The sequence below is a fragment of the Aptenodytes forsteri genome, unplaced genomic scaffold (genome assembly GCF_000699145.1).
Source record: "Aptenodytes forsteri isolate BGI_AS27 unplaced genomic scaffold, ASM69914v1 Scaffold146, whole genome shotgun sequence".
Taxonomy (NCBI): Eukaryota; Metazoa; Chordata; class Aves; order Sphenisciformes; family Spheniscidae; genus Aptenodytes; species Aptenodytes forsteri.
Genome location: NW_008795128.1, coordinates 1,972,657 through 1,990,800, shown reverse-complemented (window position 1 = coordinate 1,990,800; position 18,144 = coordinate 1,972,657). Strand labels below are relative to the sequence as shown.

At 41.7% G+C, this 18,144-nt stretch overlaps 1 protein-coding gene across 1 annotated transcript; it reads right to left on the bottom strand.

Annotated features, from left to right (window-relative positions):
• Positions 1–4,858: 4,858 nt before the first annotated feature.
• ACCS (1-aminocyclopropane-1-carboxylate synthase homolog (inactive)) lies at positions 4,859–17,835 on the bottom strand. Its single transcript, XM_009277471.1, has 15 exons — positions 17,612–17,835; positions 16,068–16,127; positions 15,209–15,220; positions 13,292–13,362; positions 12,675–12,744; positions 11,459–11,525; positions 10,905–11,002; positions 10,240–10,317; positions 9,151–9,251; positions 8,348–8,437; positions 7,261–7,306; positions 6,946–7,087; positions 6,198–6,340; positions 5,664–5,817; positions 4,859–5,444 (listed from the first exon to the last, which is right to left on the bottom strand). The coding sequence occupies exons 1-15, from the start codon at positions 17,822–17,824 to the stop codon at positions 5,146–5,148; spliced, it is 1,644 nt and encodes a 547-aa protein (XP_009275746.1). The 5' UTR covers positions 17,825–17,835; the 3' UTR covers positions 4,859–5,145.
• Between the last annotated feature and the right edge of the window lie 309 nt (positions 17,836–18,144).

Genomic DNA, 18,144 nt, shown 5'->3' with positions numbered 1-18,144 from the left:
CAAATGATACCCTCATTTGTATCAGTTGAGCCTATAATTAGTCTGATCAATAAACCGTATCTAGCAGCCAATTGCATGGTTTTCTCTCTTGAGCCAGTCCATCGTACACCTCCAGTGCTGCTGGTTTGTGACTGATGGCGCTGGTCAATACAGTGATCTGCCTGATGTCTGTAACTCTACGTCCTCTACCGCCTTCCTGAATTGAAAGGAGAAAGAAACGTAAATATACTTTGGAGGTCTGCTGCTATAGCTCCCATTGAAGGATGAGAGACATGAGGAGATTCAGTCAGGCAAGTGTTCCCTTGAAAGAAACTATAATGTGGCAGAAACATGGAGATAGGAACGCTCTGTCAGTGTACGTTTCCCCCTCCATAAAGCTTTCAGCTGTCACGGTTTGCAGATGCATTAATCTTTAATCAATTGAATGCTTTCTGCAGTGAGGTATTCAGGGAAAGAACAGGTCATGACAAGCGCTCGCCTAGAATAACTAAGCGCTCGTGCATAAGCTGTGCCATCAGACCTTGCTGGATAGCAGCAGGGAATAGGCAGAGAGCTAAAAATAGCCTTTCCTTGCAGTGTTTTTCCAGACTATTTTTGATTCTTCATTTTGATAAGGTCGACTGGCTATTTGCTAAAAATAACCAATCCTGGCAAACTGAGGACAAAAAGTAGAGTATTTATAACCATCTCAGGCTCTTCAGTACATTTGTCAGCTGCAGATAATCTAGGATCTTGTCATCGGTCAGTTGCCAGTGTTTTATGTAAGTCGGTAATACATAAAGCATTAATTGGAATGAAGAATGAGTGTATCTTGCCACTCTGATTTTCTCAGATGAAATACACATCTTTTTGTACATATATCCTTGCAGGTTACCTTGCCCTGTTCTTCATGATACTGTCTGAATTGCTTCAGAAAGAACCAAAACAATCCCCTGTTAGGTCAGCCAATCTTACAAAAATAGCTGCATATGCAATTAAAAGTGCAAAAGCGGCTTTACTCTGTTGCACGCCTGATATTTTAGATGCAGAAATTTTCGGGAAGTGTGATTCATGTAGCTTCCTCCATGAGAAAGTTTTTTATCCAGCCCTTGTGTGCCACCATCTCTCTGATGAAATGAAATCACCGCTCTGCCAGCAGCATGAGAGAAACAGAGGGATTCTGTAACCAAGTAACTGGAGGAGGACTGCAGAGAAATTGTCAATATAAATGATAATTTGACCCCAAGGCAGGTTGAAGAAACTGGGTGGTTATGGGGGCGGGGGGAGCACACAGCAGTCGGCCCAGCTGTACGCTCTGTTGGATGCATTCTAATAGAGAAAGACAACAATTAAGGTATTAGCATTTATTTAGGAAAAAAACTGTCATACAGTACATTTGAGCAGCTGCCCTTCTTCAGCTAAGGTAGAGAACTATTAAGTTATTAGTGAATATTTTCCCTTACAGATATTTTGCTTGGGATCTATTCAATTTCTGTAAGGGAAAACTCATCTTCACAGATTCGTTCCTTAAGCATGCATGATCCTTCATAAATATTTATCTAGAATGGGCCCCACTTATGCTGTTTGCTTAACTGCAGTGTAACACAGGTTAGTAATTTGGAGATTGACAGATCCTCCCCTCCCACAAACATGGACACATCAAGAGTAGACCTGAAATGTATGTTAGGGAAGTTTCTGTGACAGAGAGCACTGCTGTACAGGAAATTCCCACCTCTAACCTAAAAACGCTGAACATGCCTCTGGAGTAGAGAGGGGGCGGGGGGGAAGAGAGAGGGAGACTGGAACATGGCAAGGACCATGAAACCATCTAGGATCCTCTCTGTACTCAAATGAATGATAACCTGAACACAAAAATTGTATGCAAAGTGGATTTTATCATCTTGTTTAATTACAATGGACACAAGCAATGAGGGCACAGTGTTATACTCATCTTGATGGCATTTCTTATTTTAGATGAAATGCAGCAATTTTAAAAAATATAGATCTGACCGGCTTCATCATTTCAGGTACTGCTCTGTTTGCCTATTGTTTGACAAACTGGTAAAAGAAAGAAATGCGGGGGGAGACAGCCCTTAATCATTTCTCTTTTTTTTTTTTTTCTGTAGAGATTTGCCACACAGAAAAAAAAAAAGGCCATTAATAATAATGATGAGAAATAGTGAGCAGAAAGAACATCTAACATGGAGGTAGCAGAAGGAACAATCAATTTGTACAGGCAGAGCCTGTGTTTTTTCTGTCAGGGTATTCTTACAGCAAGTAAGAGTCTATTTAACTTCTGTATACATATACAGAGGACTTTCTAAATGTTTACCAATTCTTTTCAACCAGTAAAGGCCATTTTCAAAATTTATGGGGTTTGTACAGTCAAAACAAATGTTGTTTATTCCAACGGCAGACTCATAACATCACACTTCTCTCTAGCCTCATTTCCAGTTATATTTTGAGTTTCTGTGACCAAGCTAACATTCCTCAGCGGAGAGCTCCTCAGGCAGGTGTTAAACCTGAAAAAACATGGAAAATACTCCATGCAACAAAGTGTGTGTCTGTCCTGTTATTTTGAGTTACAGCAAGCTCAGATGGAAGTGACCATGGGCCATATTATATCAGCTGTGAGGATTTTGAAAGTGTATTACACCCTCTTTGCTACAGAGAGGTGTGCTTTACTAGCTGCTTCCACACACAGACAGTACAATAAACCCACTTTCTGAGCAGTAAACATCTATGGGTGAAAAACATATTATATTAGTTGTTACTGTGGTATATTAACATACTCCAACCATAGGAGTGACCAGAACACCAAAAGAAAAGAACATTAGGAGTAATTAATGAGTTGAGTTCGTTATAGGAATCTCCTGAAGTACCACTTCAACTAATGCCTATACAGTCTTACCTGGTTCTTCATTTCAAAGAGCTGTCTCCCTAAATTTTTGTTGCTCAGACCCTCCTTGGGACACATAAGTAAGAGAGGGCAAACCAGTAAGTCCATTTGTGTTTTGGCTGTACATCTCGCCTCCCATTCCATTAAGGAGACCTGTCTTGTGCTATAGCTTTCTTTGTGGACACCCAAGAGCAAATGGAAAATAAATTATAATAATCAAAGAATGTACTTAAAAATATTGTACATGGACAAATGCCAAACCAATAAGCAAATATGATGCTTATATCTATCCCTTATACTCATCAATCACCTCACCAACCTTGCCTCATCACTGGCATCTGAGAGAGGGACCGGTTACTTCTAACAGCTGCCACATGCAGCACCATCTTCTCCTCACCACTGGTCAGACTCTCCTTCTCACTGTGCAGGCAATTCGCCACCGTCACCTCACCAAAGTGCAGTCGCATTAATTATTTGCTACCTATGCCTTAATAATTTGGTTTATGACATAGACATATGTTTTTGCCACTCATTATGACATGCCCATCTGCCCAGATCTATGATGCCCAAGAACAAAACCAACAGAGCCACAATGGTACCGCTGTGAGCCATCAATCACTGACATCCTACCTCACAAAGTAACTGTAAAATGAAAGCTGTTTTACTTGAAGATTGAACCAAAGAATAATCTGAATTTCCTGTTAACTCTCAATACCACCCTTCTCCTAAATGATCTACAGAGAAGAAATCTAAGCAAGATGCATGTATATCATGGGACCAAGGATTTTTTTCCTGCCTTTCCAATTTCATATTGGAGGTTTGATCAGAAGAGTAGAAGACGGTTCTCCACTGTGTGATCGGCAAATTCCAACTGCTTTGACAGCACAGAATTTAGCCTAAACTTTATCTTTCACCTCTCTAACTCATTATATAAACAGATTCCATAATGCCGCCAGGATGAAACGTGGTTACTATTAGAACAAATTACAGGAGGAGAAAGGCGCACTTCCATTCAGTTTTCATGGGTAATTTCCTTGAACTCTGGATTAATATGTATGCAGAAAAAACAGCTTAAATTCCTTTAAGATACCTAAATTTTATAGTACCAGAAATTAAAGAGCTTTGTATCTGTGAAAGAAGTTTTCCAACTGAAATACTTTATCACCATCATACAGGAAACAGTGTCTTTTAAAACGGAAAAGAGAGGAACGAGAGGAGACTGAAGAATACTGTTTAGTCAAACAGTATTACCTGCAAATTACATTACCCTGCAAATTGACAAACATAGCTAAAAAATTGCCTTAATTACCCTGATAATGGTGGAAGCTGCCACCTTGGAAGCCTGTGGGCTTAAAGTAGGTACATAGGTGTACCTATGTACCTATGTACCACCTTCTGCACAGTGGCAGAAGCAGCATTCTCTGCATTGCCCTGCCAATATACCTCACTGCTAACCGGAAGGGAAGGACTTCCAGGAATAGGAAGGCTGCAGAAAGAACATCTACTTTCAATCACCTCTCTGTTCTTAGCTCTTTTGTGGACACTGTGCCAAGAGGCTAACGGATGCTGTTTATTTCTATGCATACAAAAAAGAAGGAGAGAAACAAAAACGGGCATTTTGCCAACTGAGGGGGTTGGATACTGGCTGATCTCAGGTTAGACTGGAAACCAACTCAAAATGATAAAGCTTTACAGAACTCAGACTACATGACCACGGTCCTAAGAGCCTCACCCATGCAGATGAACCTGTACACATGCTTATTTACCCTTAGCTGAGGCTAAGTTAGGGCTCACACTGGGTTCTATCTCCCAAAAACACCTCTTTGAGAGAGCAATCATCTTCTGGCCCCGAAATAGTTAGTTACATCTGGTCCTCATTCAGGAAAAGGGAAACTTTACACATTTTAACAATCTCAAGTCTCTGTCTTCCTGGAAAGCGTGAAATAAGAAGCATAAAAAATGACACCACAGGACCTTATAAGAGAGTTAAGAGCATATTCATTAGAAATGAAATACAAAATACAGTGATGCTGCAGGACAGGGGGTAGCAGGCGAACAAGACCCCCACCATTCCCTACCTTCACCCCAATCCAAGGAATGCACCTATATAATACAAATTAGAGATCTCAAACAGGGGGGAGGGGAGGGGTTTTACAAAGTGATTTTCTTGCTATACAGAAAATATATTATTTGCTGGAAGTCACTGCTGAGCTGTTAGGGGCCCAGGGTCAGTCACTGCTCGAAACCCCCTGAAGGCTCACTGACCCCTACTGCTTTCCCACCAGTTTGCTGAACACATCGTAGATCTCTGGCTTTTCCTGTGCAAACTGCTCGGCTGTATTTTTCTGTAGCCAGTCGGATGAACGCATCTGTTGCTGCAGGAGGCCAATGAGGTCACCAAGGTTGGAGCTACCGGCACAGGTAGGCTCCTGCTGGCGGGACACAAAAATTACTTCATCTGTGCTGTCTGCTTTGCCATCCTGTTCTGACTGACAAGGCTGCTCCTTCTCCTCGGCCAGTATCTCCTGCTCCCGCTCTTCCAAAACCTTGCGGATCCGTTGCATACCTGCAGTGGTATAAGGAGGAGAAACACTAGTGGATTAGGTTAAGCCACAAGTGTCCCCAAATCCATCAGATCCAGAAAAATTTGGAGGATGGAAGGAAAGGGAGGAAAAAACAAGAAGACGAGGATAATAATAATAGGATAAGTTTAGGATTAAGGAGGGGAGGAAACAGTGCTGCAGAAATTCTGGTGGGAGGAAAAAGAGAAGAAAGCATTACTCACCTAACTGTAGCCGGTGGGTCTTGTCAGCAAAGATGATGCGGAACCATCCGGGTTCACTGCATTCAAAGGCTTTACCGCAGGACAAGAGGACCTTGTTATCCAGAAAACGCCTCCAGAGCAGCATCTCCTCCTCAAATGTGCCTGTCCTGAGGTACTAGGAGAGTCAGGAGAAGTGCCAGAGGTTAGAAACATATAAGCTAAATCACTGAGATCCTCATGAATTTGTGATTCCCATGAGGTCTGCAAAGGCCAGGGGAGACACCTTTTACCTCTGAAGTACAGCAGTTGTGATATAAAGGAAGAAATGGGGAGGAAAGTGGCTTGAGAGCAGTAAGATTCCTGCAAGGAGGGAAATGCAGACAGACGAAAGGAAAAGAACGGACAGAAATACTGGGCAGCCCTTCCCTCTGCTCATCAGACAACAAATTTGTTAAAACCAAATGCTTATCACAATATTAAACTTTCCTCTAGATGCAGTTGCACCACGTGCCTGCCCTCATCCCAGGGGAAGCCTCCTTTCCTAAGACTACCAACCTTTCGGAAATCAATCCAGACAAAGAAGCCTGCATTGCGGTTGAGAAAAGGAACCCCAAGTGTCTTCAGCTCGTCTGTCACATACGTATGGGCAGCTTTTAGGCGGGCATGGTTGGCCCTCAGGTACACCTGGTTGATCCAGTCTGACCAGAAGGAGAAGATAAAGAAAAAAATCACAAACTGAGCAAGAATTCAGATCCGTTCAAGTTTCCAAAACACTCACAGTGCCTTTTTCCATTTCACCCTTCACCTCCTTTTTTTGTTTTCTGTTTCCTCAAATAGCAAAAAGAGGGGCAAGAACTATTTAGCAGTTTCATGTCTGTGCAGAAGAATATCTTCTTGACCTTCCTGAGGAAGTTTCCCTACATTCATAGCTCTTAGTTGCTGTGGACTGTTAGCACTCCATCCAGGGCAAAGCTAGAAATCCAGTTCCATTTCCCTCGTCCCACAAGCCTGTATTCTTTGTTTCTGGTCAGCTGGTTCTACACAACGCTGGCTATTTCTATACAAATAGCTATCACATTTCTTCAGAGCTGCTCCTCTAATTCTGCTGATCAGGAACTCTGCAGAAATGGTCCTTTTCTGTAGAACTGTCAGCCTCGTGTTACATGGGCAGCTTCAGGAATACAGAAGACTGTCAATTAAGCTGTACAAAGAGAAGACCACTTGGGAAAGTAAGGGGAGGGGATCCCCCAGGTACCAAGACACACAGAATGGCAGAGGATCATACATGGAGCTACTGACTCACCTCTGTCTCTAAGCAGCTGTGCAACCTTGTGCTGGACGGGTCCACAAACCCCATGGAAATAACACAAAGAAGCCACTGCATTAGCAACATCTTGGTTCTCTGTATATAAAGTACCAAAACGAATCCCAGAGACAGCAAAATCCTGCAGAAGACACGGAGAGACTACTTTATTACACAGGAAGACCGGGATCCTATTACTACTGCCTTGTTCTTTCCAGCATGAGGAACCTGACCAACCAGGTCAGGTCAGGTTGACCTGAACCAGGCCAACCCTACCAGCCAGGAAGCCACGGCACAATGGCGACCAGCACTCACCTTGCTTATTCCCCACATCACATGAGTCCGCTGTGGATCAGGCAATCTGTATGTAGAAGGATGCAGATGGGCAGTTAGTGTCATAGGTGCTGAAGCTTTTGGATCACCAGTGCAGCATTGCAGAAACAGAGAGGCAGCATTACACAATGACAGACAGTGCAGCACGGAACATCAGTCAAGTAGGGAAAATTCAAATCCGACCTAACTTTAGAATCTAGGAACTCCCTGGAACTAGTTTTAGACACAATTTTTAAATATTTCAGACATAGAGATACTTGCAAGTGCTATATTTCATGCGCAGGTTTCCTGCGCATATGAAGCTTGTACATATAATACTACAAATCAGGCCTGTGCCAATGTATTTGCCAAGAATTAGAAGTAATTTTCTTTCTTTCAAACCCCAATATTTTGCAGAAGGAGATAAAGTTCTTCTTTTGCAATGTCGTACATCCAAGCCCAGCAACACTGAGCTAACACTTAACCAAGTGTATTTTATTTCCTTGCAATTGAGCACAAAAAGAAAGATAGCACCACTGGTGAAAACTAGAAATTAAAAAAAAACCCACACAAAAAACCCCAAAAAACCCCACACCATATTTTTAAAAGGTGAGATTTGAAAAGTTTTTCATCTCATTAAATCAATACCTAATAAAACCCATTCTCCAGTCTGTAATAGCACTGTGATCCGTGACTACTGTATGAAAAAAAAGAAAGTAAACAGCAACAGAAAGTCTTCACAGGCATCAACAGAAATGTGGGAAAGAGGTAACAATGTTTAGGTAGGAAGAAAAGCCTCGCTCTCAACAAATGAAACATCTGTTTCCAGTTTTGGGGACTGTCACAAGCAAATACCGAAGCACACATTGAAAAGTATACCACAACAGAAAACTAACTACCATTTTTTACTTGCTAGATTGCACTTGACAAAATGCATTTGCCATTTAGAAATTACAAAAAACAGGAGATCAGCGTAAGGCAGATTCAGAATTTGCTAGCTCATGACTTAACTTCCAGTCACAAGTTCTCAGCAAGGCATCATGTTGAACTGTCACTGGAAGATGGCCAGGGAAGTAGGAGCTGATTTTACCTGTCCATGCCTAGGACACTGTGAAACGTGGCTGATTCATCAAAAACTGACAGCATGTAGATCTCATCTACTATCACATGCAATTCATGTCTGCAAAAGGACAAAATGGAGATTACAAAAGGCGGCTGCTTCTGGTTTAGAAGCAGATATAAATTCAGGCCTGCAAAGTCTCGCTTTATACAAAGAAGAGGGACACCAAATTTTGCGGAAGCAAAGCATTTTTTTCACAACTCAGAAGGTCTATTATGTGTACATTGAAGTGATTTGAGATATATCCACCTGTCACCCACTGCAACCATATAACAAGATAAAAATTTAGTCATTTCCAATGCACTGGTGAAAATTAATTCCTGTATGTACTACCCGTCTAGAATAAGTTGTATCATCATCCACGCAGAATCTCACAGATTCTGAATCTCAGGGAGTATCCGTGATCGATGATGAAGCTGGGAACCCATATTCATATATTTCTTTGTCTTTGCACATACAGAGAAACTGAGAGGAAAGAAACTCAGCTTCCTACCAGAGAAGCACAATGCCATAGTGTTTGCTAGGACCACCAACAAATAAAACTTGCATTCCTTGATGCAAGTTGCTTTGCCACTCCAGATGACTGCATGGTCCATGTTCTCTTGTCCCCAGCACTCCGCTCTCCTCTCTTAAGCCCACCACTGTGTCTGAAGAATAGACTGTTTGCCTGACTTAAAAGATATTCACAGATAAATTCAGGGACAGTGAGTAGTCCACCAGATTCTGGAAGCCGTATCCGACTCAGGATGCCTCAGCCTTCCAAACTGACATACCTTTTAGCAAATTCCAGGTAATCCCGTAGCTCTGACAAGGAGTAGATGTCCCCGAGGGGATTTTGGGGATTCAGAAGAATTAAGGCCCTTACAGTGACACCCTGCAGAACACAAATAACACAGTATTAAGAGAGCGCCCATCATGAGATAAATTTTCAGTCCCTCTGCTTGAGCAGTGAGTGTGACACAAGATTCCCCTTGAGCTTCCACCATGATTTTTCACCTCAAAGGTTAGATTTGTATGAGAAAACTTTCAGCCACAAATTAAGATTTTTTTTATAATTATACCACTTGCAAAGTGAACTGAGGAAAAGATTATAGAATGAATCTATGACTTTGAAAAGGGGGAGCCTGCCACAACTGTTGCCATCTGGTCAACCAATTAATGAGAAAGATGCTCTCACACGTTCTCAGCATGGAAGAGAACCTTCTCCGAGCTGTATCAGTAACTGGGAAGTAACAGATTACTGAAGATTGCCCATGAATGAGGCAAGAAAGATAGGAATTTGAGCTATGTGGATGCAAACTGTTCTCATTTAGAGCACACTTGGCTGGAGATGTCAGAGCCGGTACTGATCTAAAGATGCGGCTAAACATATATAGGGCTTAGGACAACGTGAAAACTTACAGACTAATTATTCAGAAAGGTGATACTCATTTGCATTTATCCTCTAGATTTGCACCTCTCCCTCCTGCAAAAACTCTCGGTGTTCTTAGTGGATTAATCTGCACTACTGTGTAGAGCAGTCAGTTTTGGGGTAACTCAGCTGGCCTTCCTGAAGGAGAAACCCTGGGTAGTCCCCAGTTTTTAGTGCACGCCCAAGTACATTTTTTTTTGTGATATGAATGGGCTCCAGTGCTTTGTGAATGGTCCGGTACTCCTGGTTTTTCCTTTCTGCTGTGACCAAAATTGGACAGACACGACACCGGGCGATTCCCCCTAAGACTGCCCCTGAGTTTGCAAGCAGCCTCATCTCAGTTGGTCTACAAGGACAACCAGAAAGCCAGGTGCTAGGTTTTGAAAATGTTTTGATCTTCAGGCCACATATTGTAGACTTAACTGGTGATGTGAAGCTTGGCCAAACTCACCTCTGCCCGGGCATCCTGCAAGGCTTTTTCCAGTTTTTCCACTGTAAGCTGAAAAGGCCGAGTGCTTGTTCCAGTAATCTGAAAGACATCACAAAGATAAAAAAGGCCACGTTTTTTCAATAGAGTCTGCCTTGAGCCAATCCCCTGAGAAATGTTCCCCAAAAGAAAATAAAAACCCAACAATAATGACCTCGCAACCATTTTCTTATCTTTTTATACTACAGAGAGAATAAGTAAATAAATAAAATCAAAGAAATGTTCATCATAGGCTGGCCACACACACAGAATTCTCTGGTTATCCTTGAATAACTAAAACAATGCAAGACCTCCATCTGCTCTTCTACCCCTGGGACCATCTTTAGTAGGACAGTACATACTTCTGTCTTCAAGGCTCAAAATGGCCATTTTTTTCCTCTCAAGAGCCGTTATTGGGAGTAAGATACAAGAAAAGGACAGGACTGGAATCCAGATTTATGGTCTCGAACAACTTTCTTGCAAATTATGTGCCCAGTTTCCCAGCAATAAACTGGGAAAATGTCCACAGGCTGCAGCCTATCCTCATTCTGAGGACTGCTTTCAGAGGTTCCCAAAGCTCGGCACTTTCCAGTATCAATTATAACTACAGAGGTTGGTATTCCCTTCCAGAATCTGAGGTAAGATCTTACCTTACTGTCTAAATAGGCATACACCAGCTTGACATTACCATAGAGGAAGACACTCTGGGTAATACCACCGTAAAAGGGAGTAGCAATCAGAACAGCTTCTGGAACCGAGAAAACAAAATTGTTTATCAACAGGTCACAGTCCTTCTCTCTCTTCTAATGTACTTCATCTAAACATGAAAGCTTTTTTACAGCTGTGCCCTCTGGAAACACTGTAATGTTACTGCCTTTTCCTCCACTTCATTTTTACGTTAATTCTTTAATCTTCTGCAAGAACCCAAGTAAACATGAGTATAGCACACTTTTAGTCTAACAAACTAAAACAGGGCACCACGAAAACAGTGAAGGCAGACAGGGCAAGACACCAAGTGTGAGTGCATGACATCTGCAGACCATGGAGATGATGAATTTCACAGCACAACCTTGCACGAAACGAACTTTGCAGTAGGCCAATGCCAGTTCCACTACTTCATTTCTGTCAAACAATATTTAAACAGAGTAACACATTATTTCCCATGAAAAATAAACATTAAAAACATCTCCCAAAATCCACTTACCCCCTGGATCACAAAGTACTGTAGCTAATGCAGAAAATAAAGAGCCACAACCATTTAAAACAATCACCTACAGAAGAAAGAGAGAGGCTAGTGATAAATCTGTCCATAGAAAGACAACACTATAAAATAATAATTTCTGACCATATCACCGAAATATATTTTCTCCCCAATTCTTTAGCACGGATGTTCCCATAATTTTCCTGCTGAAATCCCACTTCTACCAGAAATACATTTAACCCTGTTCTTTGCTTCAGAGACACTTTGTCCGGTGCTGTTCTCGATTCTAATAAGCAATTTAGAAAAAGAGTAGGCTTTAAGTAGGGAAAAAATTGGGGAGCAGTTCTGAACTGCTAGAAAAGCAAACTACTTTTCATCAGCTAATGTGTTATTGTCTCTTCGTGGTAACAGCAGCTCCAACCTTCTGCCAAATTTGTGCAAAAGTAGAAACCACTGTCTTGTACAGGAGCAGGTTTGACTCCTGCTTCTAGAAGACAGATGCTCACAAGTCCCATGAGTGTCACTCCAAGTATCAGGCAGAATCTGCTGCCTTGGAGAAGCAGTGACCAGCAAACTGAACTTCAGTTCACGTGAAGTATGGGCTTCCGCTGAATTATTGCAGCCAGAAAAGCAATGGCTGCACCAGCTCCTGCTGCCTTCAGCACTCAGCAGAGGCAGGAGTCCCCGATCTCCACAGGCGCCTGCACCCAGTCTGCATCTCTCCCAAGTCAGCAAGTCCTGCAGAGACTCAGGTCTTGATGCGTTCCTTACAACAGTGCCGCAAAGTTTGAAAAGGTCTGTTTTTACAGGCTAAAACTACTCTTGGCTCAATTACAGATTTTTGTCCTGAGGTGTAACAGCAGAACGGGATGAAATTAAACTTGACTGAAACAATGGGCACTCTTTGTCAAGGCTGAGGGATACAGGCACAGTAGATCCCAGAGCTGAGTAAGGAGATGAAAACATAAAGCCCCACTGAGAGTACTGGCATGAGGAGTTGGCACACAAAAGTAAAGCATGAGGCAAATATACAGTACACCCGAAGTGTTTTGGCTGAAGTGTGCATCAAAAGCTACTGAAATGGCAATGAATCAATCTCATTTACATGATAAAAGGCTGTCATCTTACCAAATCATTTGTTTAAAAAAAGAAGATGAAACTGTTTGACAACAAATGGCAATACATTAGAAGAGACACCAATGGAAAGTGGGTTACCCACATTTTCTGCCTTAAGAGGTGCAGGGGCCTTGCAGTAATAGGTCAAAAATCGAGCCACTTCCTCCCGTAAACTGAGAAAGACACAAAAGCAAATATTGATTCAGCTTATTCTCCAAGAGGCTGGGCTTCCCCAGGTCCACATCTCGGGACAATAAAGCCAGGGCACAGTAAAGTCTGGTGAAAATAGCTAGAAAACAGGATAGCTCAGGCCCATGCCACAGACATGACTTTTACACACAGCAAAGGTGTCACAGATAACGTCTATAATGCTGCATACATTTCTGATGAGCTTTAATCGAGGCACAGAAGAGAAGATTAAAGTCCCCAAGTGTTCACTATGTTTCAAAGAACTGTTTGGCGTTACCTAATTTGTTAATGTATACAGTGCTTTTAAAACTCTGTTTGCTTTAGAAAAATTGCACCTTCTCTCACATAAAAGGTTTTTTAACTGGATGAACTGGTAGGGCAGCTAATTTACAGTTTTGCAAAGAAAAAGATGATTAAATGACCTAGAAAAGTTTTAACTAGTGAGTGTAGCAGAACAAGTTTGTATTCATCCATTCTGCTTATCAGACAAGTAGTCAAAAAGAGAAGCATTACAGAAAAGAGAAGACTTACAACATATGTCCCTTCCAATCAGGATACTGAAGCAGTGGAGGCTCCATCAGATTCATATCGGTCTGTGTCAGCTGGGAGCAACAAGAAGAACCATTAAAAGCACAATCACTGATATCGGAAACATGGAGGTAGACGGGATCCATGTACAGGCACATACCTGCACAGACACGCACACACACACGTGCAACTTCAACGGTTGTAAAACTGGATTGAGAAAGCCACTGACCATCACAATTAATGCAGCTTGGAGAAGCAAGGACCAGCAAACTGATCAGTGATAACTTCAGGTTATGTGAAGTACGCGCTTCTGCTAAGTTATTGCAGCCAAAACTTTGCTGCACAGAGATCTACAAAAAGGACGCAGAATGGGCAATACACACAATGCCCATAACCAAGATGCCTGCAGAAGACTTTCTCAGCAAATGAAGCAACCCAAAGAGTCCCAAAGAGTGTTTCGCCCAAGCTCTGAAGACAACAGCTTTCAGCTGGAAAGTAAGTCCCAGTTGTGAAAGCTCAGGTCTAGACTGTCAGAAAGAGATAGGAAGTATTTTGAATCACAGTCAGATACGTATTTTCTTTAATAAACTTTCAATATATTAAATTTATTAATGAATTCTAGCTTTCATTTATGTCTCAGTTCCAAGTTACTGCAGCTCCTTCAGATCTATAATTCTGATAAGTTTTGGTAAGTGTTAAAGCGTAACAGGAGCTTTCAAAAGACAGGAGAAAAATGAAATTATCTTCTTGATAATTCTTCCCTGGGTCAGGCACTTTGTTCCTTATTAAGAGTTCATTCTGATCTCAAAGACAGATTCACCTGAACTGTGGAGCCCTTTTTAATGTTTATATTTAGATAAAGTATGCACACTGCTTTTATCTAAATATTTTCAAGGTTGTAAATATCAGGGTTTCACATAATCCAGTTCTATGAAGTTGCAAGGGAAAGCACAGCAGTGATATGGGCAGAGAGGACATTTTACATAAACAAAAAGGGAATAAACAAATATTATGTACAATGTACCTTCCAAATATTTAATGGCAACCAAATCTATGAGTTAATATTAAAAAAGGCGAGGGTGGAGGGACACGACAAGTAGGTGATAGTGCAAGGGAGGAGGGAAATTCAACATGCAGTGTGAAAGTTTCTCACATAATAATAAAACCACAACATTCTGTATCGGTGTTTTAATAACTGGTGCCAAGCTCTGGAGTTTAAAGACACTGTCCTTATCCCATGCAAAATTACAACCTGATATTATAGGATTAAAGTTCCTTTATTCAGCTGCAGATGTTCTTGAAGCCTACGTAGCACAGAACAGTGCCTCCTTAGATCTCTCTCCTAAACCTATCTAGAGAATGCAACATAAAACACATCAGCAAACTTGGCCAAAAATGACTATGCAATAATAAAGAGGAGAACCCTTAAAGGTAATGCATTAAGGGCTAAGGAAGCCAGATGGGCCAAATGAAAGGAAGACCATCTGAGATGTCACGCCACAAAATATTCTTTAATTTAAGGGTCAAAAGTTGAAGACAGAAATGTGATACATTATTCAGTGGAAACAGTAAGTATTTATTATCCCAAATAGCAACAAATTATTTGCCTACAATCCCAGCTGGTGCTGCATTCAGTGAATCCATACTGTCACTCCAGGCTGTGATGACCGAGAAGCTGGCAACAATATCTTTGTTCAGCTTGTTGCCACAAGCGTGATGGCTCATCTCACTATAGCTTACAAAGTCTTAACTCATTTTCGTAATAAGGCCAATTAAGATGCAGCTGACTACCGTCTCCCTCTGCACTACTTACTGCAGGCTTGGTGTTAGTTTTAAGGGGAAAGGACAGCGAAGGAAGGAAGGTACCACCTACGCAGCCTAGAAGGCACCTTTTTTGTGCAGGCAGCAGCTCTGCCTTACCTGTTCTTTTAGCTGGAAGGCGGAGTGGTGGGGTAGCGTCCCCCCGAGTCAGTGGAGTGGCAGGCAGAAATAAAACAAGGAACATTTTGAGGGTGGGAATTGGTGGAACGGGAGCAACCATGAACTTCAAACCACAGAGGCCGACTGTCCGACCCTGAGCCACCTTCCCTCCCCACAGACAACTTCAGGTAGGAGAAACTGCCACCTGCCTGCCTCGCAGGCTGCACCTGGGCAGTGATTTTAATGGAAATCAAGAAACATTCCTCTAGAGCACGGTTCTGTTGTTTTCTTTTCACTTTTTCCACTTTTTGAGTTGTGCTGTGTTTCATGCCTCTCCCTGGTGCAACTGAACAAAGTGAGCAGGTAGCAGCTGACCCAGTCTGATTTCGAGAGATTTCAAGAGCTGCCACCGTTCACTGCTGCCACCCTCACACATTTCAGGTAAATTCAGAACTGGGTGTCCAAATCGTGTGACTTTATAATGAACAGATGTGAAGATCCTTGACATTAAATAGAGTTCAAAACTAATTTCAAAACCTCTGTATTAAATCAACTACTGTCAGCAGGAGAAAATAAAATGCATCTTATTTTCTTTTAGTTTTCTGAGCCAAATACATCCCCAAAGAGAAACCCATCATGAAGAGGAATGGAAAAACACCCTTCTTCCTATCCTTCTGGAAAAATAACATAAATAAATGTACAAATAGCCGGACTCAAAAGCAACTTCCAACAAATAAAAAATTCACAATGAAAAACTTTACCAGAGAAACCTGAGCAACAGAAATAACTCTGGGAAAGTGCAAGCACTGAGGAGAAGCTACACAGCAAATTCAGTATTTCTTTTTGGAATAGGACTTACCCGCTTAGACATCAGGTCAAAGCAGAGTTTATTCTCACTGGTGCCGAAGTTTATTATACCCTAGAAAAATAAACAATTTCTTGTTTATAGACACAAAAAACACGTGCATACATCACCTTAGCTATCACTTCACTAAATTGCCTCCAAAAAGCTTACCAAGGAAAAGCCAAAACACAGTTCACATAAACTTCACCATGTATAACTTGAGACACATATCTCTGTGTGTGTGTTTACATATATATCCCAGGCACTCAGCTTCTTAGTCAATAAACTAACAGTTCGTACTTCTTTACAGAGTATGTTTAACTTAATCTTGAATTCACTCACTGGTATATATCTAACTACAAAAGAAACCCTAAAACAATTCTGAGAAAACCAAGGTTTACCCTTCTGCAGCAGTTTTAAACAACTTTTTGGATACACTTCCTTATCTAAAAGCATTTGTTTATCAATCATTACCATTCCACTCCACAGATTTGCTCAGAAACCACATAAACATGTAGTCATGAAAAGTGGTTAAAACACTACATTTTCCCCTCTGGAGAGATGACCCTACAGTTCCATGTTTAGCGTTTGGCCCTGCTTATTTAGCACTACATTAGATCTTGAAGAGTTCAAATCTACTAGCACATTTTCATTATTGGAAGAGGTTAGGTAAATACGTTTTTAAAAATGCAAAAGGAAATCTAAGCAGCTGTACATTTATGATGTTACTAAAGTACAAGTCCAATTTTAGGTATTTGTTTAAAAAGCTACCTCCTACATAAGCAACAGTTGGCAGAAGAGGCAGTTTGCGCCTCATAATGCACCTTGTATCAAAAACTTCACTGTGTTTTCCTATCTTAGAAATCTAGTTTTCACCTCCCAACACAGTGTGACTAAAGTCAGGGCTAATAATAAAACATTTTTAAAGTTTCAAGTAGTTCAGTATCTGAATGCAAGATCTATTAAAAAGTAATCCACATATAAATCATTATTTATATTTACTAATAATTATTTATATTTACTATACTTGTTACTCAGTAATAATCTGCCATGAAGGATTAACACTCAGCCTTTGTGCCACAAGGGGGGTATGATGAGCTACTTACAATTGAGCAGCTGAGTGTTAGTTAAAAGTAATTTAAAAAAAAGTCTACCACTTAGTTGTTGTACCTCCTGCACCCATCACCTGCAATAATCAGATATAATCAGATAATCAGAGATGGTCTTCAGTGGGCAACAGAGGTGATGAGGTGAAAGGAGAAACAGGAGCTCTGTTTGTTCCTGCAGATTTCTTACATCTTTCAAGGTCTACTATTGCTATTATTTCCCCGACAAGGAAATCAGAGCGTGCAAACCTGAGCTGAACAGGTTCATCTTTGATATACAGACGATCTGCAAAGCTACTTTTCATTTCTCTTCCTCAAACAAACAGCTTGACCCGCCATGTATTAGCGAGATCAGAAAAAACCCCACACTTCTAGCATATCTGTCAGCAAACCTCTAAGAAAGTTTTTTTCCTAGCAAGAAAGCCAGGAAAACACTCTGAGGTTCTCACTCACATTGGGGTTCTTGTCTTCATCATACTTGTCAGCATGATAAGCTTTGTACCCTTCCTCGGTGGAGCCACGAAAAATGTTGGCAATGTTGCCGCGAGCAGAGAGGTAGGGACTTCTCTGGAAGTCGCTGGGGTTACAGAAGCTGTGCATGTCAACCCTCCTCTCAGTAAGCGGCCGAGCCCGTATCTCTTGCAGGTGCCCCCTCCTTCCTCCCATTCCCGCAATTTCGGACAGCGCCTGGCTGAAGCCTCCTCCTCCCGATCCCGCAATTTCAGACAGCGCCTGGCTGAAGTCCAAGCCCCGAGGCATCGCAACGGAGGAGGAGGAGCCGCTATGGCTCTGCTTTAGGATGCTGAGCATCTGAGCAAAGACATTGAACATGCGGAACTCATGTTCCCGCTCCAGTTCAAACCGGCGCTGCTCCAGTTGCATCCGACGCTCCTCCACGTCCAAATCTCGCTGAAATCGGCGTTCTTCCATCTGCAAAAAGCGCTCTTCCATGGCCCGCTGAGATGTCAGGGTCTTCAGCAAGAGAT

Bases quoted from the DNA above. Each gene is read 5' to 3' on its own strand.
- ACCS (XM_009277471.1), bottom strand. From the start codon at position 17,824: ATGGGAGGAAGGAGGGGGCACCTGCAAGAGATACGGGCTCGGCCGCTT. The intron at 16,128-17,611 runs GTGAGTGAGAAC...TTATTTTTCTAG, and splicing joins ATGAAGACAAGAACCCCAAT to GGTATAATAAACTTCGGCAC. The intron at 5,818-6,197 runs GTTGGTAGTCTT...TGACTCTCCTAG, and splicing joins TCTGGATTGATTTCCGAAAG to TACCTCAGGACAGGCACATT.